This window comes from Neoarthrinium moseri (genome assembly GCF_022829205.1).
Source record: "Neoarthrinium moseri strain CBS 164.80 chromosome Unknown scaffold24_Wmoseri_CBS_16480, whole genome shotgun sequence".
NCBI classification, from domain to species: domain Eukaryota; kingdom Fungi; phylum Ascomycota; class Sordariomycetes; order Amphisphaeriales; family Apiosporaceae; genus Neoarthrinium; species Neoarthrinium moseri.
The window spans coordinates 247,661-273,419 of record NW_026055138.1 but is presented as its reverse complement, the minus strand read 5'-3'; the positions used below and the strand labels follow the sequence as shown (position 1 = coordinate 273,419).

At 55.5% G+C, this 25,759-nt stretch overlaps 9 protein-coding genes across 9 annotated transcripts; 5 read left to right on the top strand and 4 right to left on the bottom strand.

Moving 5' to 3' along the window:
• Positions 1–2,995: 2,995 nt before the first annotated feature.
• On the top strand, positions 2,996–4,208 carry JN550_006736 (uncharacterized protein; the record flags this gene model as incomplete). The annotated part of the gene is made up of 4 exons (XM_049318508.1): positions 2,996–3,092; positions 3,159–3,324; positions 3,382–3,486; positions 3,542–4,208. The coding sequence occupies 4 exons, from the start codon at positions 2,996–2,998 to the stop codon at positions 4,206–4,208; spliced, it is 1,035 nt and encodes a 344-aa protein (XP_049171305.1).
• Positions 4,209–4,562: 354 nt separating this feature from the next.
• Positions 4,563–6,104, bottom strand: JN550_006735 (uncharacterized protein; the record flags this gene model as incomplete). Its single annotated transcript, XM_049318507.1, has 1 exon — positions 4,563–6,104. One exon carries the CDS (start codon positions 6,102–6,104, stop codon positions 4,563–4,565), a length of 1,542 nt encoding a protein of 513 aa, XP_049171304.1.
• A 592-nt stretch (positions 6,105–6,696) lies between these two features.
• JN550_006734 (uncharacterized protein) lies at positions 6,697–8,606 on the bottom strand (the record flags this gene model as incomplete). The annotated part of the gene is made up of 2 exons (XM_049318505.1): positions 6,697–7,527; positions 7,593–8,606. 2 exons carry the CDS (start codon positions 8,604–8,606, stop codon positions 6,697–6,699), a joined length of 1,845 nt encoding a protein of 614 aa, XP_049171303.1.
• A 1,162-nt stretch (positions 8,607–9,768) lies between these two features.
• Positions 9,769–12,711, top strand: JN550_006733 (uncharacterized protein; the record flags this gene model as incomplete). The annotated part of the gene is made up of 2 exons (XM_049318504.1): positions 9,769–10,287; positions 10,354–12,711. 2 exons carry the CDS (start codon positions 9,769–9,771, stop codon positions 12,709–12,711), a joined length of 2,877 nt encoding a protein of 958 aa, XP_049171302.1.
• A 415-nt stretch (positions 12,712–13,126) lies between these two features.
• Positions 13,127–14,224, top strand: JN550_006732 (uncharacterized protein; the record flags this gene model as incomplete). The annotated part of the gene is made up of 1 exon (XM_049318503.1): positions 13,127–14,224. The coding sequence occupies one exon, from the start codon at positions 13,127–13,129 to the stop codon at positions 14,222–14,224; it is 1,098 nt and encodes a 365-aa protein (XP_049171301.1).
• A 134-nt stretch (positions 14,225–14,358) lies between these two features.
• Positions 14,359–15,505, bottom strand: JN550_006731 (uncharacterized protein; the record flags this gene model as incomplete). Its single annotated transcript, XM_049318502.1, has 2 exons — positions 14,359–15,072; positions 15,182–15,505. The coding sequence occupies 2 exons, from the start codon at positions 15,503–15,505 to the stop codon at positions 14,359–14,361; spliced, it is 1,038 nt and encodes a 345-aa protein (XP_049171300.1).
• Positions 15,506–15,864: 359 nt separating this feature from the next.
• JN550_006730 (uncharacterized protein) lies at positions 15,865–17,181 on the top strand (the record flags this gene model as incomplete). Its single annotated transcript, XM_049318501.1, has 1 exon — positions 15,865–17,181. One exon carries the CDS (start codon positions 15,865–15,867, stop codon positions 17,179–17,181), a length of 1,317 nt encoding a protein of 438 aa, XP_049171299.1.
• Positions 17,182–17,904: 723 nt separating this feature from the next.
• Positions 17,905–18,954, top strand: JN550_006729 (uncharacterized protein; the record flags this gene model as incomplete). The annotated part of the gene is made up of 1 exon (XM_049318500.1): positions 17,905–18,954. The coding sequence occupies one exon, from the start codon at positions 17,905–17,907 to the stop codon at positions 18,952–18,954; it is 1,050 nt and encodes a 349-aa protein (XP_049171298.1).
• Positions 18,955–19,267: 313 nt separating this feature from the next.
• JN550_006728 (uncharacterized protein) lies at positions 19,268–23,567 on the bottom strand (the record flags this gene model as incomplete). The annotated part of the gene is made up of 4 exons (XM_049318499.1): positions 19,268–22,007; positions 22,062–22,620; positions 22,687–22,803; positions 22,853–23,567. 4 exons carry the CDS (start codon positions 23,565–23,567, stop codon positions 19,268–19,270), a joined length of 4,131 nt encoding a protein of 1,376 aa, XP_049171297.1.
• Between the last annotated feature and the right edge of the window lie 2,192 nt (positions 23,568–25,759).

Here is a 25,759-nt window from a genome sequence, read left to right as displayed (position 1 = left end):
CCTAATCCTATAATCCACCAGGCTGCGCGGCACTTGGGGAACAGATTCAGCAGTGCGGGCAAGCAAGATCGGTATCCAGCTGCCTCTTTGATCGTGACAGATAAGGCTTTGTTTCCAATTAAAGTCATGGGCGCAAACAACTCCGAATGCTACCTTTACTAACTAGTCGTCACTTCTGTGAGGATATCTGGGGACGAGCCTTGTCTCCGGAAAAGTGGCACTGAGGGGCGGTTGGGTGATCAGAAGAACCGTCCTGTGACCAGGCCAAGCGGCCATCACAGGCTGCCATCCTGCTCAGAAGCCTTCACTGGGGAGGGGAGCGTCGCATCCGAGTAGGACCTTGACAGGACGACGTGCAGAAAGTTGGCACGACCCAGCATGCAGCGCCGTCTGGCGGTCGACAGACGAATCCCGGCGGGCACCTGATTGCCCAGTTTCGGGGAAATGCCATGTCTACTAAGATGATAGCTCACGTAAGCCAGTGTGCTCAATGGTTGCCCAGGTGCAGATTGGGGGGCCGTGGGACCGGTTCCTGGACGGTTGAGGAGGGATTTTTCAGCTCAGCCTCGAAACCCTTCAGCACTATCAGTTCGCACCTGGGCATGCAGCGACCCTCAAATATGGGACGCCGATAGGTTTCACCGCCTACGGATGGATCGTGAGTGCTGGATTCGGCGGATTAGACGCGAAATGCGCGGCTCCATACTGTAGTTTGAGGCGGGATCGCAGAGCACTCGGTGCACGGTTCCTCGACCAGGAGCAGGGCAGGGAACACCCCGGCTTCCATAGCGCGTGACTTGCAGCAACAACCAGGCCAACGTTGACCTCGCTTGCTCGCGAGCTGTTCCGAGCTTCTGGAATACAAAAGAGGGAACGCCAGTGGACCTCGTCCCCTGAAAGCAGATTTGCTGCCGAAGCTAAGAATGACTTGGGGCGCCTATCAGCTAACTGCAATCGGTATACGGTTCATGACAGCGGAAAGACTACTTGGAGACAACGGTCGCTAGAGCTATCCCGAGGCCGAGTATGCCAGACGTCTTCATATCAAAGCCATGACGCAAGCCAGAGGGCACGTCTGTGTGCTCACTTCAGATTGTGATGAAGCAATTTCGCAGGGAGTAGGTGTTCCGGGACAAGCAAAGCCATCGTAAGCGAGTTCTTGATCGATCTTTTTATTTTCTCTCTTTTTTTTTTTTTTTTTTTTTTTTGGCGACGCCCAGACGTTGAGGCTGCTGTGGACCAGGGCGGGGACATTTGAAAATAAGATTCAGCATGGCGAGCATGGGTAGATGAACCCTACGCAATTTCGCATTCTCATGCAAGCACTGCCGTAGGAACACAAGGACTTACATCAGCGCTGGTTGGGGGCCTGAAGTGATGCGCCTTGTCTTGAAAATTACCACACTTGCGGCATTCTCTCATTGCTGGGCGAGATTGATAAATGCGTTGTGCGTGTATAGCTCGCACTTGATCTCGGTTGCTGAACTTGGAAGGACCTGCGAAAGGCGGTGGTACTAATGCACTCGAATATAACAAGGTTCTTCGAACGGGATGACGGGCTGCTAAGATGCCGAGAAATAGCTTACCGTTCAATGTGGACCAGCCACGTTGGAGCAGCTCAACACTTTCGAAGGCGTTGTACTACCTATGGTACGGATACCAGCAGGTCCAATCGATATAGCGCAAGTCGCGTACAGTTGGACACAGATGAACACAAAGACGTGCCTCTTATCCCATGTGATAGACTAAGCCATAGTCGGCCGATCTCCCCGTCGTCACTTGACACAACTAGCACTATTCGTAGCGGGATTCCATCGGAAATGTTATGGTGTGATCCCCTCGATTCAGCTGCTTTGTGGCCAGCTACCTAAATCCCCCGCGGCTGTGAGGCGGTCACCAGGCTGCCAGGGCGGCGGCAAACGCCATTCTGTAGAAGTAGGCTGCGCAGCTGGTCCTTCCCCCGAAAAGCTGAAGATCTACAACACCATCTTTGGTGCGGCCGACGTTTGTGCATTCCGCACATGTAATATTTGACAATCTGCGCGGCGGCCGTCGCATTCCCCCCGGAACCCGTGGCGCAAATAGTTCCTGGAGGTCTATACTATCTCATCCTATAGGCTCGCGATGCAACCCCCCAAAATCTGGGGAAGCCGGGACCTACGGTTCCAGATCGGTTATTCCTGTCGACGAAGTGGAGTCTTGGCTCCTGATTTGCGCATTTCACCGCCGGCGGTACGCCTGTTTTCAGGTGAGCGGTCTTTTGTTGTTGACTAGGAGGCTGTCGTGTCTGGATAGGGAAGCCATCACCGGCTGCGCTGCCAACAAGCGAACTGTGCGCTCGACGTTGGGCGCTTCGAGCCACGAGGTGTGGCTGCAGTGCTAGGGCTGGCCTCATGACGATGGGTCATCGAATTCGGACTATCCGCCGCGGCCCCCACCACACCATTTTTCCTTCTCCAACAACCAATTCGTATGCAATGTATGCATCCATTGTACTAAGCCGCAAGATCCGCGACGAGTTCCCGTGAGTTGTTGAGATGAAGATACAATGCACCAATAGGCGACCGTCACTGGCCGCTTGGCCCCCTTAGCTTCCGAGCTGAGTGTGCAGTTCTGAACTCCACTATTCCAGGGACAACTCCAGGAACGCCTATCCATTCCTTGCACATTGGTGGTATTTGCCGATTACACCTTCGTCTACCCATGTCTTGAGGTGGCAGGGGCCCTGGATCAGTGATTGTCGAGGCGATTTGGAGATGGCCCCCGCAAGGGTGACCCAACCTGGTGGGCTAGAAGACACACCTCTGTATCTCTGTAGTGATTAGGTATATAACACCAGGCTCGTCACGATGCTTTCCATATCCCGAGCAGTCGTGTCCTATACGCCCACAGCCGCCTGCCTCTCTCCGCAGCTTTGCTAAGCTGACATAATCTTTGGCTGTCTTGCTTCTCGCGTCGAAGCCTACTCAATATCTTCTGTTCTGCACATTACAAGATGAAGCCATTCACTTGGACTTTAGTCTCGAGCTTTGCGCTCTCAGCGGCTGCTGGACCAATCCCTGATGAACTCAAGCTCTACTTGAACAACAGAGGTATACACCCAATCAACGCTATGTAGTTGGAACTCATCCTTGGGGCATATAGCTAACATGGAGTAGCTGCCACGGTCACTACCCAAGACGTCTCCAACTTCGACTTCTATGCCCAATACGCCGCCGCCGCATACTGCAACACAGAGGTTGACGCAGGCACACCTATTGCCTGCTCAGACGATGCTTGCCCCATTGTCCAGTCGAACGGCGCAGTTGTCACAGCCACCTTTGCGTGAGTACTTCCTAGCACGCATAGTAAAGACTAGTGTTTCGCTAACAGTCCGCATAGTGGCGTTGCGACCGACATCCAAGGCTTTGTGTCCACCGACGCTAAGAAGAAGGTGATCACGGCATCATTCCGCGGCTCTCACTCCGTACGAAACTGGATCACAAAGTCAGTGATTGCAATATATGAATCATACGTGACGCCTCGACTAACTCAGATCTAGTCTCGTCTTCGTCCAAGAACTGTGCGATCTGACCACTGGATGTCTCGTTCACACCGGCTTCCTCGCTGCCTGGAAGGAAATCTCCAGCCCAGTGCTGACTGCCATTGCTGCGGCAAAGAAGGCTCACCCGGACTACAGCATTGTCTTCACCGGCCACTCCCTGGGAGCTGCCATCGCCACTCTCGGAGCTGCCTACGTTCGCAACAAGGGCTACGCCATCGACATCTACGGATACGGTAGCCCGCGTGTTGGCAACAAGGAGTTCGTGGCGTATGTGACCGCTCAGGCCGGTGCCGAGTACCGTGTCACCCACCTGGACGACCCGGTTCCCCGTCTGCCCCCGATCATCCTCAATTACCGCCACACCACTCCCGAGTACTGGTTGTCTACCGGTGACGCCACCACCACCGAGTACACCGCCAGCCAGATCAAGGTCTGTGAGGGCTACTCCAACATCGCCTGCAACGCCGGGACGCTGGGACTTGATGTAGATGCTCACAGCTACTACTTCCAGGCCATCGCCGGCTGCAGCCCCGATGGCACCCCTCTCAAGAGGCGAGACGGCGAGGATGTCAGCGATGAGGATCTTGAGAACCAGCTCAATGACTACGTGTCGCAGGATGCTGAATATGTCGCCAACAACCTCTCTGGCGATGTATGGGCTTAAAGGGCAGGATATAGTCTTGGCTCTAGCCATTTGGAATGATGGATATGATTGTTTTGATACCACTGGGCAGATTTAGCATATGTAACTGGCGTCGAGGGGCAATAGCATTGAAGTTGACAGTGAATTGGTACATAGGAGTTGAGAGATGGCTCTAATACCACAGCTAAATATAATATCTAAATGATTTGCTGCCACAGCTCTGAAACTCTTGTGCAATTTACGTCGTCAGCCGAGCCAAAGTGACCTACAAGCGCAAGACTCTACATCTGCTATACAATGTCTAGCCCAGCATTCCGTCCCACAAAGGACGACATCAATGAAGTCTATAAACTCATGAATCCTCGTTTATTCCCGTCAGCCAGCCATATCTAGCTTCTCTTGGATCGCCCCTGTCTCTTCCCCCTTGCCCGGCTCGGACTCGTACCGGAACCCCAGTTCCGCCAACGACTTGGCCTTCTTTCCCGTCTGCTCGAACTTGATCTTGGCCTCGGCGTAGAGGGCGCGGGCCCAGAACATCTCGGCATCCCACCACGGAGGCTCCTTGCCGCCATCCCGCGGGGCCCGCGCCGTCGCCCATGCGTGCAGCTCGTTGATGTACTCGCCGTCACCCTGGGCCGGGAAGACGTGGAACCGGCCGGCGGGCCGGCGCTCGGCCTCGCCGCGCTCCCACGCCTCCATGTCGGCCCGCCCCGGCAGCGCCGCCGCGTTGGCCCACACGCGCGCGAACACGGCCGCCTGCGCCTCGGCCACGGGGAACGGGATCACCTTGATGGGCAGGCCCGGGAACGCGAGCGTCGGGTGGCGGATGTGCACAAAGTGCTTGTACAGGCCCTGGACCCGGCGGCCGTCGGTCACGAGCGGGGGCCCGCGCAGCGCCGCGGCGGCGTCGAGGAAGGGGTACGTGAACAGGTAGCCGGTGCAGAACAGCACTGCGTCGAGCCCCACGATCTCGCGCCCGTCCCGCAGCCGGACGCCCCGCTCCGCCACCAGGAACCGCTCGATCTCGGCCACTTCCTCGAAGGGGATGTGGTCTCGGACGCGATCGGGCGTCGGCGTGCGCACCGAGACGAGCAGCGGGCCGGCGCAGACACGGCCGATCTGGCTGGCAATGTCGAGCCCGCTGGCCGAGTTGCCCACAACCAACACCTTCTTGCCGGCGTAGGCGTCCGGAGTGCGGTACCGCTTGGAGTGCGCTACAGCGCCGGGGTGGGCGGCATCGAACTCCCGGACCCCCGGCACGTCAGGGACGTACGGCACGCTGTAATGACCCGAGGCCACAACGACGGCGTCGTACGTCTCGGTGGTGGAGGCACCGGTCAGGAGGTTGCGGGATGCAACGGTCCAGCGCTCGCTGCTCACCTGCCGATCGCTTTCCCCTTCCTCCGCCTCGGGTCTCACATCGATCACGGACGTCGAGAACCGGATCAGGTGGCGCACGTCTGTCGCGTAGTCCTCCAGATACCGCTGCACGGTTTCGCGCTCCGGGAAGATAGGCTTCCCCTCAGGGAAGGGCATGTCCGAGTACTGCATCAACGTATGCGGGATGTTGGTATGCAGGTCCTGATACATTGGACTGGGGAAGATCGGGGGCTTGGAGCCATCGTCCTCGCCCTCGCGTGGCCGCAGCGGCGGGTCCGGTGGGCAAAAGGGCGATGTCTGCGGGATGTGCTGTGTCTCCGTGGGCCGCGCGGAGTAATACCACACGCCGCCGACCTGGGCCTGCTGCTCAAAGATGGTGATGCGGGTGAAAGGGGCTGGCGAAGCGGCCGAGGCCCGGGATTGGGCGCGCAGGTACTTTGCGGCAGCGAGACCGCTGGGGCCGGCGCCGATGATGGCGACGGATTTGACGTTGAAGGGGCCCGGGACATCACCGCCCGTGTTGCCGACGGAGCCCATGGCGGCTGAGAACTGACGCCTTGAACGAACGTTGTGCGACGATAGCAGATGCCCTTGGGTGCTAGGGTGGAGAATGTTTAGGCCTCGATGTGATACGCGCGAACGGCAAAGCATAGAGTACAGCGGAAATTTTCACTCACGGTTGAAAAGCATCGGGCGATGACTCGCATGGAGTCGTGCCAGCCCCGACCGGGTGGTGGAGCTCCGGAGCTGAATCGGCATCACGACATCGGCCGGTGTGCCACCGAAAATCCCACGCTATGAGACCTTGGCACGAATATACAGCTCTGCGGAACTCGCAGTCGCGTTGTCACCACAAACAAAGAAACTTTACGTGGATGGTAACCAATTCCAACTGGATAAGAAGATACGCTCCAATCTGGAGCCAAGCAGCTCTCGCTTGTGTCTTGATATTAACAAGACTGTATAGGGTTGTATATACGCTTATACCATGTACCTCCTGATATATGTGCTAATGCCGATCCAATAACAGCTTTTTCCTATACGCCAATGCCCTCGCACCCAGCAGACCGCAAAAACGCCGTGGTATATGCAAATGCCAGCAGTAATATGGTTATACTTAGGGCATCGCTCAGTTCCTCCAGCGTTTCCAGAACTTCCAACCAGATTTGGAGTCGAGACCACCGACCTCTCGCTTTGTCACCTGATCCCGTCCGTGGATTCTCCAGAAATATACCGGAATGCCAATCAGGACAAAGGCTATCACAATCAAAGTCTTCAGAGGCTGTGCGAAGACAGCTCTGCTGAGTAAGAACAGACTGACACAGCAGAAGATGATAGGAGTCGTAATCCATGTCTTGTAAGGGCGCTCCAAGTTTGGTTCCCGGACACGAAGTATAATAAGTCCCAGGACCGTCAGGAAGTAGAAGGTGTATCCAGCAACGCCGTAAAACGTGATCAGCTCGCCGAACTCTCCGACCAGGATATATGCTAGCGTAAGAGCTGCGTTCAGGCAGAGGGCGTTGACCGGCGTGAAGAACAAGCCGGCCTCTTCGTCACCCAGCATGTTATGAAGCCGCTTTGAGAACCAATTCCTCGTTCTTGTCGCAGACAAGCCAGGCTCAGTCGAGTGGAGGCCAATGCGCCCAAAGAGGGCTGGGAAATAACCCTCTTTGCCCGCCGCATATACGAGGCGGCTGCTGGTGAACGTCTGCGAGTTGAGTGCCCCGAAACACGAGGCGCTCACGATGAGTGCCAGAACCAAAGCACCGATCGGGCCAAAGACCTTACCACCAAACATGACTGCCACGGTGTTTGTGGTGTTGATTGCAGCCATGGGCAAGACGAAAAAGTAAGCAACGTTAGCTAGAACGTAGCTTGTGATAACTAGTGGCATCGCCGTATGAATGACACGAGGAAGGTCACGCCCTGGGTTGCGGAACTCTCCTACAACATAGTTGGTCTAAGTCGCTGTTAGCCGTGTTCAATAGTCATAAAAGCACCGCCCCCATTCGCCCGCCAACTTACGTTATCCCAACCATCATAGGCCCAAAGTCCAGCGTATATGGCAACAGCCCACTTGCTGATATCTGTACTTGTCCCCTCAAACCATGAGTGAGTCTTCCAATCCGAATTGGCCGAGCCCGAGAACGAGAAACCCGTCAGTGCAACAACGACACCAACAACGGTTACGCCGGTCAAGGCAATAAACTTGAGAAACATGAGCCAGTCGTTGATGCGCGTGCCCAACCGTGTCGACAAGGCATTTATGAAGGTGATGATGGACAGGCCCACGATGGCCACGGCCTTGTTGATCCAAGGACTCACGGTCTCTGCTTCGGCGCCGATGGCGGCGCGCACCAAGTATTCGCCCATGATGATGGAGATAATGGCGGCGCTGCCAGGCTTCAGCACCAGCACGGCGACCCAGGTGAAGAGGAAGCCTGCGAGCTCGCCCAGGATCTTGCTCAAATACGCCTGGGGCCCTCCATTCAGTGGGATGGCGCCACCAAGCTCAGCGTAACTTGCTGCTCCCGTCCAGGCCAGGATGCCAGCTATGACCCACACAATAACAGCGGCGCCAGGCGAGCCGACGTTCATATTGACTTGGCTGGGCGATGAGAATATGCCCGAGCCGATGATGAGGCCAATGATCAAGCTGAGGCCGTTCAGATAGGTGAGGGTCTTGTGTTTCTCGAGCGATGTCCCTCCCAGACCGCCGGCTTGGTGTGCAGCCGACGTGGGCGCACCCAGCGGCGCATAACCATTCCCAGCGGACGAGGACAGCGGGAAGAGGTTCGCGGTATAGTCAAAGTTGGAAGCGGTCGAGAAGGTGCGGCCGTGGCCAAAGCCAGATCTTGCTGCGGGGTTGTTGTCGTCTAAGGGGTCATCTTGTTCGAGAGACAGCTTCCTGGAGGAGGATATCGAGGGCCTCGAGTCTGTGTCTGAGTATGTGTCGGGGCCGCGACTGGAAGAGGCCAGCGATGCAAGCTCGAGCGAGTCTCGGGCGTGCGGTTGGAGGCCAGCGTAGTGGGCTGGCATTGTCGCGGTTCGAGCCTGTCAAGCTCGCCTTCGACCCGTCTCGAGGGGATATTGTGTTCCTTTTTCTCTCTTTTCCCAATCCACTTGAACGATAGTCCGGTCAGCGGCTCATCAGCATGGCAGCGGGTGCGCCTGGTGTGCCTGGACTTGCGTGCTGAGCGCCCAATGTGGATTGTCGTGCAGTGCAGCTCTGTGCTCGCAGTAGGGTCTCGAAGTATAGTGCTCCGGCGGGCGCAAGATGCACGGGTACGTGGAGGCTCGCGGCGTGACTGAAAATGGACAATAGATGAATTATGCTGCTAATATATGTGCAGACAAGAGCTCGGGGCTATGTACGGTTGCGGAAGCGCCTGGTGGAATCACGCAGACAAGACAATGGCGGTGGTAACGGGTCTACTTTAGCACAGGAGTCGCATCGTGGGTGTGGTGTTTCTTGTTTGAAAGCCGCTGTCGTTGGCCTCGAGGCTCCTTTTCCCAGACACTAAAACTAGGTGCCCGTGCGCTGTGGCTCGGGTAGGGGGGCAAGTCCACTGTCGTAGTGCCAACAACACCTAGAACCCCTGACCGCTAGGGGTGTTACCTTCCAAAAAGCTGTAGGGTTGAGACTGGGAGCTAGCTGTTCGCCCTGTCCAGGACAGGCTTTCGTCCCAAGGTTTTGCTGTGTACATTACACCGAGCTTTTTTTTTTTTTTTTTTTTTTCCCCTGCAAGTCAAGTGCATTTGAACACTCGTTCTGGCTTCCGAGTCGGACAGAATACTGACTCCCGTGACTGTGCACAAAGTACGTGACCAAGCGTTGTCACCAATCTACCCCAGATCGATCAGATGGCTTGGGGGATTCGCGAGCCAAGGCGCCCTGCAGCGTTTGGCGCCCCTGCCGAAGTGCGCTAGCAGCCCATGACGTTTCAATCCATGCAAGTGGCTGCCATTGGCCGGCTAGGCCCAGCCAGGGAAAAGGGAAGGGAAAAAAAGTCGAGACCCTGGCACTCGAGAGCCGACAGTTGGCTGCGAGCAGCTGGTTGGTTGGTTAATGCTGGCCTGCGGCAACTATCAACCCACTGTAGCTCTTCAACGCGGTACCGTGATACGACGACGCGCAAGACCGCCGTGTTGTACATCTGTCGTTCCCGTGACATGGCTCTGTGAACATGAACGACGCTCAATGCAGTCTCTTCTCCATCACACACGAGCCCGGCTCGGCCGACGTGTAGCGTCCTTGCGCATCTGCACGCCAGCCATCCGCTGCCATGCCTCGACCAACGCTCCCAGACGATCCGATGCGAGCCGTCTAGACCTGCCAGCCCTTGACGAGAAATGGCGGAAGGCATGGAAACAAAACGGCTCGGCTTCCAACCCCAACGGGACCTCTCTGACCAGCAACCGTGCCGCGTCGGCCCCTGCAGCTGGGCGGAACATGTACATCCTGCCCATGTTCCCATACCCGTCGGGCAACCTTCACCTGGGCCATCTGCGAGTATACACCATTGCCGACGTCATGGCCCGGTATCATAGATTGCAAGGGAAGCAGGTCCTGCTGCCAATGGGCTGGGATGCCTTTGGTTTACCTGCAGAGAACGCTGCCATCGAACGGGGCATAGACCCAGCCGTGTGGACCAGAGACAACATTGCTCGTATGAAGGAGCAGCTGGGCGTCATGAACGGTAGCTTTGACTGGTCGAGGGTGAGTGGAACTCTGCGGACGCCGAGGCCTTCGTCACCCCTAGTCTGACCATGGATTCTACAACAGGAATTTGCGACCTGCGATCCCGACTTCTATGGCCAGACCCAGCGCATGTTTCTCTTGCTCATGGAGAAGGGGCTGGTCGAACGAAGGAAGGCCGAGGTCAATTGGGACCCCGTGGAGAACACCGTGCTCGCCAACGAACAAGTGGATGCCGCTGGGCGGTCCTGGAGGTCAGGGGCCAAGGTTGAAAAGAGGCAGCTCGAACAGTGGTTCTTTAGGATCACCAAGTACCAGGAGTCCTTACAGGAAGACCTTGAAAAGCTAGCTCTCGATGATGCTTGGCCCGAGATGGTGTTGACGCAACAGAGGAATTGGCTTGGGCGCACCGACGGCGCGTATTACCAGTTTGCTCTAAAACCCGACCTCCCTGACGTTGTGCAGCTGCCCATTCTTGAATCCTTGAAGGTCTATACCACGCGGCCAGAAACTATATTTGCCGCTCAGTATCTTGCCCTGTCGCCACAGTCGTCTTTGGTGCAAAGCCTGGCCGACCGAGATGACAAGCTCCGTGCATTCCTAGCCGAAGCCAAAGACCTGCCTCATACCTCCATGGCTGGTTATAAAATTCCCTATCTGGCAGCTACCAGTCCCTTAGGCTCGCATACGGGCGAAGCTATACCCGTATATGTGGCCGCTTACGTCAGGGCAGACTACGAAACAGGGGCTCTCATGGGCGTTCCGGCACACGACCTGAGGGACTTCAACTTTTGGAAAGAGCACTGTCCAGGTGAGCCCATCAAACGTGCTGTTAGTCCAACAGAGGGCGAGCCTACTGTGAACTCTGGTGAGCCTTACCTGAGCGCGGGTTTCATGACGTCTTTGGCGAAATCCTATGAAGGGCAGCCTTCTGAGCAGGCAGCCCAGGGGATTGTTCAAGAAATCGCGTCGGACTCCGGGTTGGCCGAACCCATTGTCAAGTGGAAACTCCACGACTGGCTCATCAGCCGCCAGCGTTATTGGGGCACCCCAATCCCTATCATTCACTGCGCGTCTTGCGGGCCTCAGCCTGTCCCTGACGAGGAGCTCCCCGTTGCACTCCCTCGGGTTGACCATCACTGGGCTGAGGCGAGGACTGGAAACCCATTGGAGACCGCGGAAGACTGGATCAGGACGGAGTGCCCCAAATGTCACGGCCCCGCCAGGAGGGATACAGACACGATGGACACATTTGTTGACTCGAGCTGGTACTTTATGCGATTTGCTGACCCGACCAACTCCAAACTACCCATATCCAAGTCAGCGCTCCAAGAGAATCTTCCGGTCGACCTGTACATTGGGGGTGTCGAGCACGCCATCCTGCACTTGCTTTATGCCCGCTTCTTCTTCAAAGCTGTGGTCGACGCCCTTTACCCCGAATATGCCGCCGAGACTCATCTCATTGAGCCATTTAAGCGACTCATAACGCAGGGTATGGTGCATGGCAGAACCTACAGTAATCCGGAAACAGGACGGTTTCTGAAGCCCGACGAAGTTGATCTATCTGACGCTTCAAATCCCAAAGTCGTGGAAACTGGAGCGAAGCCCAACGTTACGTTCGAAAAGATGTCCAAATCCAAGCACAATGGCGTGGACCCGACTACTTTCATTGCGCAGTACGGGGCCGATGCAACAAGAGCGCATATGCTCTTCCAGGCCCCTGTCAGTGACGTGGTCAACTGGGACGAAGACAAAATTGCCGGCATTACACGCTGGTTGAAACGGCTGCACAAATTTGTTGCTGCTCTGTCGCCCGTCAAGGGAGGGCCCGCCTGGAACGGGAAAGAGTACTTTGGGAAATCTACCGCGGGCTTTGACAGAGAGGCTACTTCGCAATGGGATGCAGACGTTGATGTCTGGCGTGCCACTCAAAAGGGCATTGCAGCAGTGACGCTGTCATACGAGAAGGTTTATGCATTGAACACGACCGTCTCGCATCTGATGGAGTGGACCAATGTCTTGTTGGAGTCACCAGCCTCTGAACTTGTCAAGATCGAATCTTCCAGCCGCCTAATACACCTCATGGCACCGATTACGCCAGCCTTTGCCGAGGAGTGCTGGAGCTTGCTGCATCCATCTTCGGATGGCATCTTTGAGTCCACACAACGAAACTGGCCGGAGACCGACGGCACGCTCGAAATGCTAGGGCAAAGTTACATCCGATGCGCTGTTCAGGTGAATGGCAAATTGCGGTGCGTCGTTGCGGTTTCGAAACCGCCGCAGGAGCTCAAGCAGGGCAGTCCGGAATTCAGGGACTGGTTCGTGGAGCAGATCATGCAGTCTGAGGAGGCGCGCCACAAAGTCATGAAGCCCGAATGTGACATCCGCGCGGCCAAGAAGGCTTTTGTCGTCAAAGGAGGGCAGACAGCTAATTTTGTACTATAAGTGCGACAATGTGTACCAAGAAATAGACATGTACATCACGAGAGGATATAGAGGGATACCCAGCTCAGTGCCTGGGCCAGTAGTTGCTAGGAAACTAGCAAACGGCCCCAGAATGCAAATATAACATTTCACCAGAGAATCTGACCCGAATAGTCCAATTCAAGGGCTCATATTGCTTACAAAACCGTCGGTGTTTTCGAGATAATATCGGATCCGGTGACCTGGAACGTGGACCCTGCGTGGTTAGCGTCCCGGCCTCGGTATGGGAATCATGGCGATCCTCGCTATATTCACCCAACCCTTTCATTCTCTTTATACGCCAGACCAGACTCAGACTATAAAGCCTCGCCCGCACTCACCAACACAAGTTCGTCCTCTATATCAAGACTCCAGTTGTCCCACCCCCTTCCCGCACATGCCCCGCCTCCCACCTGCCCTCCTCCGCCAAGCCCACAGTATCTCGCCCCAGCTCCACGCCCTGTTGCCCGCGTGCCGGGACCTGCAGTCGGCGCGGAGCGAGCTGCGCTGGATCAGGGAGCACGCGCTGTCGTCATCCTCCGGGGCGGGCCAACCCAGTAATCGGCATGGGAACGCCGCCGTGGCCCGCCTCGTGGCCCGCCGCGCCCGCGGTGAGCCCCTGCAGTACGTCCTGGGCTCGCAGCCCTTCGGCGCCCTGGACCTCCGGTGCCGCCCGGGCGTGCTGATCCCGCGGCCCGAGACCGAGGCCTACGTCGTGCACCTGGCAAGCCAGCTGCTCCGGGCCCGCAAGGCCCTGGGTGCCGCTGCCGCCGACGGCCGGCCCCTGCGCGTCGTGGACGTCTGCACTGGCTCCGGCTGCATCGCCCTGCTGCTCTACCAGCTCCTGCACCGCGGCTTCCCGGGCGCCGGCTCGCTCCGCGTCCTCGGGCTGGATGTCGCGCCCGAGGCGGTCGCGCTGGCGAGGGAGAATCTGGAGCGGAACGTGCGGCGCGGTGCACTGCCCGCGACGGCGTTGGAGGGCGGAGATGTGCGGTTTGCGCAGGCGGACTTGTTCTCGGACGGAGAATGGAACAGCGCAGTCGGGCAACGCGGTGGAGAGATTGCCGGCGTCGATGTCTTGGTCTCGAACCCGCCGTACATCTCAACGCAGGGGTTCGACCGCGACACGGGACGCTCTGTCCGGAACTTCGAGCCCAGGCTGGCACTCGTGCCGGGTGCGGGTCTGTCTCAGGGCACCGCATGTGCGCCGGAGGATGTCTTCTACGCCCGGCTGCTCAAGGTCTCCCGCGTTCTCCGGCCGAGGGTCATGCTGTTCGAAGTCGGCGACATGGAGCAGGCCCGTCGGGTGGCTCAGATGGCTACTGGGTTGGAGCAGTCAGAGCAGTGGCACGTCGAGATATGGCGGGATGATCCGGACTTGGATGGAAACGATGGCCTCCGTGAAGAGGTCCTTAATGGGAGACGGATCCCGGTCAGGGGTTCTGGCCATGGAAGGTCGGTGTTCGTGCATCGCGTGCCAGAATTGGTTACGTAGGAGTTGTTTTCAATTGTCAAGATACCCCATGAAGTATTTATGTCCTGATGCAGCTGGTTCATAATGGATATGTCCTGTCTATAATACAATGCCTTGTAGCACAGCTTTGGCTATCTGTGTCTCTATGAAGCAGTCTATAATCTGACGATCTCACCATTCTGCTTGATGGCGCCTCGAAAGTGATCTGAAACAATGGTCCCCTTCACAATTGTCTCCTCTATCAGGCCTTCAACGTGCTTCGGCTCTACTCTTCCATACCAAATCCCGTGTCCCGCCAAGGGATGTGGACTGTTATCTTTCGTGTTCAGCCGTGGGGGCACATATATTATGATGTTACCCGCGAATTTGTGGCCACCTATGTGGCTAATCAGGCCCACGCGAGCAGTAGAGGGGGCTTCGCCAGTGGTACCGGATAAGGCTGGAGCGGACACACTTTCGTCTAGGAGAGGGCCCTTCAGAACTTCGAAGCCGGCCTTGGGCAATTTGGCCTCGAACTCCTGCTGTAAGACGGGTCCCATGACGCCGCATCGCATATCCCGCCCACCGTGACCACAGATAAGCACAAGTACGTCCTGCACGTCGCGCACCCCGTAAAGCAAGTGCTGGTATGCCTCTTTCCTGGTCAAGCGATCCTTGTGTATGGGCGACAGACCCTCGTTCATAGGGTGTAGCTTCTCGGGGAGCAGAAAGCCCTTGACGAGGGCTTGCACCGAGTCAAAAGAGACCCGGGGCAGGAAGGGGATATATTTGAAGCTGGGGAGGAGGTAGGCGGATGTCGTCTGGACTTCCGGACGCTTCGAGATGGACGACGGAAATGACGAGTTGAGAACAGAGATGTTGTGGAACGGCTGGGAGCGCACTTACCGTCAGCAATCGAACATCTCTCTTCTCTCCTGCGCAGCCATAGCTGCCGCCGAACTACGCTGCGGGCGGCCTGCTGCTTGATCCTAGACTCACATCGCTGTAAACTCCGCCCCGGCCGATGAGCTCCTTGAGGTCGGCAGCGAGGTTGTCACCGCTGTTGTCTTCCTCAATGCGCGAGGGCCAGTCGGCATTGCCGGTGCAGATCAAGACCTGTTCGGCGTAGCTAGTTATGAGGCCATTGAGCTTGCCCTTATGGTCAATCTCCAAGCCATCCGGCATGACGGGCGTCTCGGCGCATTCGCACGTCGGCGCCGGGCATTTCGGGACCGTATTCAGGAATCTCACACCAGGGTGTTGTATTTGCAGAGCTCGTTTCCATAAGCGGAAGCTTGTCGGCCGCGGAGATCGGAGCGACATGGTCTCAGGGTTGCCTGAACTTGGTCGACGTGCGTGCTCTGAAGCACAGGCTGACAGGTTGTAGCCCACCCATAATATGTGCGAATCGGAGAATATGTCATTTGGTTATGATGCGACGCCGTGTAGCCGACCGAACTACGTAGCTCCGAGCCAGGCTTGTTTGAGAGAGACAGCTCCAATTGCATATACTCGTTATCTGCATTTGGTCCGTCGCTGTTGTCGGTCCAAGCTCTTCAATCACCCATTCATCATCGACTCTATCATTTTTCGGGTGTGAGCTGCACTGTCATAACCGATGGAGACCACCACGTAAACCTGTGTGAGTCATCATCGTAGTTTGAGTCGCATACTACGCGGCAATGGCCTCGAAAATATGTTCAAGCTGCTTTCGAGCCAGCCGGGGCTGGCCAAGGCAACCTCAGAATCTGGGTTTTTTCGCGACCCAACATGTATATCACCGAGCCCCTTTACAAGCATCCTACCAGGCGTCCTTCTCGACCACAGCGTCACGTCCAACTTCGACATCTTTGGCTGAGCTTCCCCGGCCTAATAGGGGACGAGGCCGGAAGCCCCTCTTCTTTTCTTTCGCAGCAATAGCTATCGGCTCAGCCAGCTGGTACGGCCTCTCAGAGTCCGAGGACGACAGCCTCAATACGACAAGGTTCACTCCGTTCAACATCATCTCGAAAGAGCAAGTCTCCCCAACAGCTTTCATCCTGACCATTCGCTGCCCGGGAGCTGTTCTGCCCAAAAATGCGTCCAAATTCAAGGCTGCCTGGGAACATGGACTCTGGTCGGTTGAGATGAAGCAACCCCAACTCCAAATCGCTCGCCATTACACGCCGCTGCCTCCATTAAATGCTGGTGAGGTAGATGCCGGAGAGGTCCGTTTTCTCATCCGCAAGATGGACGGCGGGGAGATGTCGAATTACCTGTCAAGACTCCAGGTGGGAGATCAGGTATGGTTGCGTGGCCCGCATTACGGATTCGACATCAAGAAGCGACTGGGGGATGCGCAAGACGTGGTATTTGTTGCGGGCGGTACCGGAATTGCCCCTGCTTTGCAGATTGCCCACAAGCTGTTGGATGCGTCGAGTACGAGCAACACACTCCAGAGTGGCAAACTGTCCGTCCGGATTCTCTGGGCGAACCGTAAAAATGTCGACAGCCTTGGTAGAGAGCAGTTGACGGGCAGGTCCAAAGAGGCGAAGCGCGGTAGAGCTATGGAATCCTCCCTAACAAATCAAGTCATGGAGCTGCAGCGCAAGCATGGAGACAGCTTCACAATCGATTATTTTGTTGACGACGAGCGCTTTATTGCACAATCAGATATCAATGCCGCGCTTGGTTTGCAAGCTCAGAAGCAGCCAGTCTTTGCGCGAGCAGACAAAAGCTGTCGCTGGCATTCTCACGAGAGACTTGCTTCAGTATCCGACGAGGAAGACCGCACCCAAACCCTGGCTTCGAAATGTACGTGTCGTCCACACAAAATGCCTGAGGAGCCTATCGGAAGAAATCTCGTCTGCGTCTCTGGCCCCGACGGATTCATCGAGGCTTTTGCTGGGTCAAAGCGTTGGTTTGGTGGCAGAGAGATCCAGGGACCTGTACTAGGCTTATTGGGTTCTATGAAGAGGATGGACCCCAGGATGGATGACTGGCTTGTATTGAAAATGTAACAGTAGGACAACTGCACCTTCCTTTTCATCTATTCATGTAATATAGAAATTGGAGGAAGCAGCTATTCAGAATTTTGTAGTCTAGAGGTCAACATGAAGTCAGGGGGTCTAGTGCTCCAAGTACAGTAGTATATATTAAAACTACGACGGATCGAAGTCGCAAGTTGCATGCCAAGTGGTTCTTATGGTCATATTTTGGCCGTCTTCACACACAAGATTTCCCTTACCCCCTCAATAAAGAGAAATTCCATACTGGGTAGATAAGGCCAGCTACACTCACTAAGGTTTACTCAACTTTGGTCCAGTATATGCATCTCAGGTCCCACAACTCCACCTTGTCCACCGTGATTGATAATCAGGTCATGACATGCATTCGCCAACGGGACTGAAGGACGCCACATGTCCACCAGGGAAATTTCGGAGCCGGTTTGGCTGGCAATGCAACGGTCTTACAAATACGAATCACCTTAAATCTCCAACGAGCGACGTCATTGGCAAGATACCAAACCTTATAGGAGGTTGCCATAGGGTAAGCCAGAGCGGGGAAAGGGGTCTTTACACATACCCCAAAAGATCAACAGTACTATCCTGAAGTCATATACTCAGAACCGAATGCAGCATTCGGTTCTCAAATTCTCTTCACATCTTGAACCTGCAACTTAGGCTCAGAAGCCCCAATTGAAACTGAGATTTACTGTTGCAAAGCATTGCAGATCTGCAACCATGTGTTCAAAGGGGCAGAAGGTGTTCATTATTGGCCCAGGATTCATCGGCTGGAACGTCTTGGACCTGCTAGTCAAGGAGGAATACCGAGTCACGGGTTTTGTAAGAAATAAAGAGCGCGAGGCGGAGATCAAGGCTTCAGGGGCGGCGGAGGTGGTTATTGGAAATCTGCACGACAAGGAGCTCATCAGCCAGACAACAGCTGAACATGACATTGTTATCCACACGGCGACGGCAGACGACTTGCCCAGTGTTGAGGCCGTTTTAGATGGTATCCAGAAACGTGCTGATAAGGGACTGAGTACCATATACATCCATACCTCTGGGACCTCATTGCTGGACGATGGCTGCCATGGAAGTACAAAGTCATCCAAAATCTACTACGACAACGTCCGAGGAGACATTGAGGCTCTCTCGGACGATGCGCCGCACCGAGAGATTGACCTTGCCATCGTCAAGAAGCAGAAGCAGCTCGGCGACAAGGCCAAAATCGCTATCATGATCCCACCTCTAATCTACGGCTTCAACCCGAACCACAAGCGCCTGACGATCCAGATTCCGACGCTGACGCGGTTCGCGCTCAAGCACGGCTACGCCGGGTACGTCGGCGAGGGACTGGCCGTCGAGTCCAACATCCACGTCCTCGACCTGGCGCGCGCGTACCGCATGCTGCTGCACCACCTGGAGCACACGCCGGCGCCTAAGCTGCTGGACAACCCGTACTACTTCTGCGAGACCACGGGCGACCACGAGCCCAGCTGGCGCGAGGTGGCCGAGCTCATCGGCGCGAGCCTGCACCAGGCCGGCAAGATCGCGGACCCCAAGCCACGGACCGTCGATTCCAAGCTCTACGGTGACCTCTTTGGCTCGTTCACGGGTGCTGTCATTGGCCTTAACAGCCGCAGCCGGGCCGTCCGCCTGCGCGAGCTGGGCTGGAAACCAGTGGAAAAGGGATGGAAGGAGAGTTATGTCGAGGATGAGCTGCCCGAGATCCTCAAGGAGAAAGGGTTTGCGGGTTTTTCTGGGTACAAGGGTACTGTGGCGAGTTAAGTCTCTGGGCTGTTCGTATTGCAGTTGTGTGAGTTTTCGTCTCATGTGAAGCCAGCTTTACCAGATGTATCGCTTTATTAGCGACAATTCTGTTCACTCGAAGAAGTCTAAACATCGGAAATGTATCTGATCCAGCAGTATATTGTTTACTTGTTACGCAGACAGAGATACAGAGAATGCTATGAGTACAAGATACGAGCCCAACAGAAATCGAGAGCGACAGTGTATCCAAAACCCAAGGGTATTCCATCTAGACCCGAACCGTACTCCAACGCTTGACCAAAATCGCAAGGAAAAGAACCTTCCCATCATCTTACAAGTCTTTGAACTCATCATTGGGCGAGATGAACTGATATTTCTCTCCTCTCGCAACACGATCGACCTCCTCCCGCACAAAGGGGTAGACATCCTTGTAGGCGTTGCGGCCCATCCAGCAGTCGAGGTGACCGTAGTTGGGCACGACCCGGCGCTTGTACTGCAGGCCGTCGTTGTCCTGCGTGTCCTTGGTACCGAAGGCATCGCACAAGACCTCATAAGTCTTCTCGGTGCTCATCGGGGACAGCACGGCGTTGTCGCGGCCGACGAACAGCAGGAACGGGATGTTCTTTAGGCGTCGGATGTTGTCCGGAGTATCGAGGCGCTCGAATAGCGGGCCGTTGGTCATGACGCCACCCTCATAGCCCTGCTTCATAAGGAGGTGCAGCAGTGTCATATTCACACCGCCAAAGAAGCGATCAATCTGCCGATGCGTCGCCTCGTTCAGGTTGTTGTGGTTCCAGCACCGCCCGAACGTCAGCGACACCCGGTGGCATGACGCGTTGTTGCATATCTCTTTCCGTTCGTCCGGCATCAGCCGGAGCAGCTCGTTGAGCCCTTTCTGGAGGTAGCTGTCGTCATGGCCCGTACTGCATGAGAACCATGAACCGCACAACGCCTTGTACACCTTGTCCAAAGGCAGTGGGAACGCCATGATTTTGATCATGTTCATGGTGTTCCAGATCGGGTTCATAAACACCTGGCTGCAGGTAATGCCCGAGATCCACTCAGCCGGGATCTTGCCATCGAGGAGACCCGTCGACAGAGCGACGCTGCCCATGCAGTGTGCAATGGTATACACTTTTTGGTTGCGGTTGAGGGAGCGGATCTTCTCGAGACAGGCCCTGATGTCGAGGCGAGCATCAAACGTTGTCCAGTCATTCTGAGCTACCATCAAGGCGCCAATGCGGTGTACAGTGATGTAAACCCGATACCCGGCCCTTGTGAAGTAGTTCACCGCGTTGCAACTGATAGTCGGCAAGGCATAGATCTGGTGGTCGACAGAAGCACCAGGAACCATGAAGAGGTCCTTCGTGGGAATATCGGGATTCGTTGGTTCGTACATCAGCATGCGGGTGGCCACTCCATCCTCTGCACGGATCTCGTACACAGCAGCGGGAAGTGTCTCATTGATATACCCGTTGTAGGCGGTGCTGGGGTACTGCAGGGGCGTGAAAGGAGCCAAGAAGAGTGACATGGATTTGCGGGTGAAATACGTCATGAAGCTGAAAGCACTCCAAGCCTTCTTCAGGAGGTTGCTTCCAGTTGGTGTCATGGTTAGGATCTGGTTTGCAAAATCTGCTGGCTGGATTCTCATGATGCCCTTGGCAATAACAATGCCCTTTTCCATAGCCTGATCCTCAGACATGTCCTCACGGAAGTCACCGCGGTTTCGTGCCCGCCGTATGGTGACATAAAGGGTGCTTGTAGCTCGCCAGAACTGGATAGGGCTGAGTGCTACTGACGAGTCGACGATCTTGAATCCATGGAAGTGAAGGAGTTTACCGTCGGTCCCACGCATCATGAAGTGGTAAACAAGATTTTTCGTCCCGGGTGCACCTAGGTACTGGCGGAAGAGATTGAAGTCTCCACGCTGAACCATAAAGGGGGAACCGGGGATGGTTGGGCAGGCAAACGTTCCCGTGAGCATTGCACGGTGCTCCGGGTCATTGACAGTAGACCTCGTGTTGAATGACTGAACGCTGAGGAAGAAGCGAGCCGCTTCACATCGAGATTCAGCAATTCGAGCCGCCAACTCGTATGATTGCTGAGTCTCCTCTTTCAACCCTTGGTCGTGGTGGATGAAACCTGACATGACTTCAGTGAAACCGAACCCGGCATCGTTGAGGCGCTGCGCAGACCGGATAACGTCGCTCGCACTCGAGATGCTGACGGTTTCTTGTCTTTCGCTCTCATCCTCAGACAGATCATAGCAGTCATGACTGTGCTGTGGCGACCCGAACAAATCGAGAATCTTATTCTTGGTCTGGTCGATCCTTAGTCCTTCTCGCTGAGCATAGTGATCCACAGCTCGCTCTGCCAGAGCAGTGATGGTAGCCAGCGGGTTTGCACCCAGCGCAGTCGGAACCAATGCAGCGTCAGTCACAATGAGGCCACGGTGAGTCTTATCGCCGTCCCCTTGGAACAGTTCTCCAAAGTGATTTGTGGCGCCGCTGGCACCAGTGCCGTCGGAGGACAAGCAAGCACCACCAATCGGGTGAACCGTGACTTGCCCTTGGCTCATGAGAGCGTAGAAAGGGTTCTGTACGAAAGTCCCCCCAACTGCCCTTGTGGCCTGCTCAAGGATTTTGTTCAGGCGCTTAACATGCTCGCTTCGCCCAACTCCGAGAAACTCGAGAACTGGCTTGTCATCCTTCAGAGTAAGGATGGCTTGGTTGCTATCATGAGACATGACAAGATATACCTGGGTTCTTTCGATGGCCCCTCTGCGATAGTATGGTCCAAGGAAGAAAGACCCAACCCGGGCAAGGTTTGCCTTGAAGGTGTCGACGAGTGTATCATCCTTTGGCTCAATGCGGCCTGGGAGAAGCTCTAACATCGCCTGGAGGAAAGGGGCAAGAGCCTTAGGGATAGTACCCTCCTCAATAACATATCCATCAAGGTAGTTATCATGACCCTCCCTTTTGTCGATAATCCCCGTGATGCATGGGCCAACTGGATTATATGGAGAACTTTGGGCATGACCAACCGCATTTACCTCGTGATCCGTGTTGTATCTGCAAGACGTCAGGTTAGTAGATGACTGGGAAAGTATTGATAAGATCACATACCCAAAGGCAAGCATGTCTCCATTTCCACTCATATTGAGCCCGACCTGGTCGCTCAGATCCAGGCCCATCTCTTTACTTCTTAATAAAATCTCGGTGGTGCCAATAGAGCCCGCCCCGAGGAAGACGGCCTTCTTAGCATGAACCCACATGAGGTCTCCATGTAAGTTGGCTTTGAAATGACCACGGTTGCGCCCGTGCCATGCAAAAAAGACGAGATATCCCTCCCGGCCCTCAGGCGCTTTGGTGATATAGCGCACCTCGGACTCGCAGAAGATCTCAGCGCCCCAGTTCCAGGCGTCGGCAATGTATGTAACCAGGGTGGAATTCTTTGAGGCGTCATTGAGTCCGGTCAAGTCCTGACCTGTCAGCGCCGAAGGGGCCATCTCAACACCGGCGTAGTTTGGCCCATTCTTGAAACGAGTCGTCTGCTTGACCCTGCGGAAGTTGTCGGTCATATTCAAGGCTTCTGCTTGCTTCTTGAGTAGCTCCAGTTTGTGCAACTTTGGCCAGTCCAGGGGATACTCTTCAGGCTCGAGCATCTCGCTAGCTAATTTGTAGTCTATAGTATCATCAGGTTAGCGGGTGGGGCTATAGTATCGACAGGGAAGAGTCAAGCCTAACGCACACTTGTCCATTTCTGCTGGGTTGTCTCGAATCTCCTCTGGCCAAAACTCTGAAGCGAGCGTTTGTTTATCCGCCTCTAGATACACATTCGCATTCATCAGACTGGTGCCGCCGAGGCCTGAAGCGTGGTTAGCACAGTATTGGCGCAGTCCATGATAGATGCTTACCATTACACACAACTGCATTCTGCCCGTTGCCGAAAATTAGGTGGTACATGCCCGTGGGATCACCACCGTTGACCAGAGTCTTTGGAAGCCAACCCGGGGCGAACTCGCCTGAGCAGTGGACCTGTTCAAGAGCGTCACTAGTTTCGCAGGGGAACTCCCCAGGCCATCGCTCCTTGCCGCGCTCTAATACGCACACCGTCTGGTTTGTCCGCGCCATGCGGGAAGCGGCAACACCGCCGCCATATCCGGAACCAATAACAACGCAGTCATAGGAGTTCCGCATCAACTCCGAGGGCTTCGAGAGACGAGGATACGCATTGCCGCTGGAGCTCTTTCCCCATGAGCGTACTCTGGCACCGCCGTTAATTCTACCGGGCCTGCTGGCCTCACTCTCATGTGGGCCGATGTTGTGGATTCGATGTGAGCCGCTCTCGAACCGCACTCCGCGAGGCGGTTCAGGAGACGGGAAACCGTCTAGAGGATCACCATTCGTCGCTCCATTGCTACTGTGGCTGGTGGCAGGACTATGTGTCAAGTAGTCCCCGGGCGAGAGCGGAGTCTCCTCAGATGTGCTGCTGGCTAGGCCACTGGTATAGCCATCGGTCTCTCCATTTGCGAGTGCGCTGCTAATCCCGTTCGTGGGCGCATTGAGTTTGCGGGCACGCAACGCCGCCGGAGGCGCCAAAGCAATTGGGGGGTCAGCACTGGGGGCCATGATGACGGCTTGGGGGATCTAATTGAGGTCCCAGTAGATTTGAAGTGTAAGATGGTTGGTAAGCCACCTCGGGCCTCTCCGTAATATGGGATAGGCCAGTGCTCGTATAAGGGAAGGGGATGCAGTTCAGTCGAAGATCTTCGAAAAAGCAAGGCACGGAACTGAAGTCCGATCAAAGAGAGCAAGCGTACTGCTATACAGGAGAATGAAGGAGTGCTGGGAGACGCGGGATCACCAACTAGTGACGCTTCTACCGTCACCCGGCCCGGAGGAATGTGGCTTCATATAAGAGTCGAACCCGGGCTGCCAGTTCCGACCCCAAGTGGAATGGATTCAGTGGACATTGAACCATGTGAAGAGACTAAGGCAGACGATGTCCCCCGTCCGCGACCCACGAACCGTCCGACTAGTGAACCCCAGAGACATGGCGCAGCGGCGTAGAGCTGAGAAAAGAGAAAAAATAGTTGGGGATCATCACCATGACCAGCAAATAGAATGGCTCGTCCTGCAGCTCTAGTCCCAATTTCGCTAAGAGGACTGTGAGTGCTACTGAGAATGGGGAGCCCCTCGGCATGCATGGGGGGGCCGAACATGTCCGCAGCTATGCCATTTCTATTGGGTCGTAAGCGCTGACTGTGGCTCGTTCGGGTGTGTTCGAATAAGATCCACGGACAGCACGCTACAAGACGCCGCTAAACTGCAAGGGCTATCTCAGCTGGCCATCTACTAGTTGAGTCGACCCCCCCGTCACAGTATGTGACTGGGGCATCCGTCTACACCCAAGATTTCACGTGGGAGCCTGGCGGATGTCCCGAACGACTCGGTGATCAAATTCGCCAGCGCCCGTTCAGAGCACGCGGCTGGCTCGCGGCGTCGAATTGCTATAGTTGATGCGAGACACTTTTCGCCCGAAACTCTAAACTGAGACGCTATGGTCCCGACGTTGGACGAATGGAGATTTTTTGTCTCCCCGACCCAGGCTCAGGTCCAGGTCCAGGGCCAGGGCCAGGGTGACGGAAGCCAAACCGTTGGAACACCCTACTAAAGGGCCGCGCACAGTAGCTCTCAGAGCACTGTACTATGGTATAAGAGGAAGACTAGTCTTATCACCTTGTGTCTCTGATTGGTTGGGGTCCGCTCGGAAGGCGTTCTCTAAGGCATCCTTGGCCCCTGGAGTGGTAAACCTATTGCATCCCAGACGGTGGTCATTCCAACACCTCGTGTCGTAGGCTCCCAATCTACAGCAACCGAAAGGGTCCTTCCAGCAGCTTAGCACAGTCGTCAATTAGCTCACCGAGGAGTATCTTTATCGGCGCAACCGTCTCAGCCCCCAGACTGATATCATTGTACAGCTGGGGTCTCTGCTGCGCTGCGGCACGGTAAAGATGTCATCAGCCGACCACAGGCACTCGATCTTGCGCTTGCTGATCGGAGGGGCACTGCTGGATGCAGGTGCAGACAATTTTCTACTCGATCCGACGTGGACCAAATCCATGCTGCACGTCAGCACCAACCGAGGCTGTTTCGATGGGCTAGTCAGAGGCACCGCGCTGCTGCACAAAACTTCCGAATGAGCTGACATGGTGACCAGCATCGATGGTTCATTTTGAAGAAAGCCAGAATACCCACAAGTCGTAAGGCTGATCCTGTCGAAGGATGCGGAAGTACCCTGTCAGCCAGGGAGCGACCAACCCAGGGGTTCATGACCTGGGCCCCGTCTCGTTGATCGCATTGGCCATCGGGCCAAAATAATCACCCCAAAAGCCATGAGTGCGGCCGAATCCTGTCAGAACTCTGATAAAATAGCCCTCAAATCAGAAGACTGTTATCTGTTTTGCTCGAGATGTAAACCCAACCGGTGGCATCATAGGCCTATCATGACTTTCCGACCCTCCTTCATCCTACTGTAGGCTACCTCCAACCAGCTGGAAGAATGAGACGGGACAGCAACTGCCTGTAAACGGCGCCATGGTGCGAGCTCGCTACTCGGCGCATTCGCGGTGTTGAAGAATAGGTGCGTTTCTGCCACGGCGCAGTGATAGCATCAAGATATCAACACAAATCGTCGTTTCATATTATCTTGACGGTCCTTTTGTCCTACCCCAGTATTCGTTTATTTTTACCGACGGCTCGGCTCCTGGAATTGGTGAAGATTCTAAAATAGGCGACGTGCTACCTCCAGTAGTGTTGAA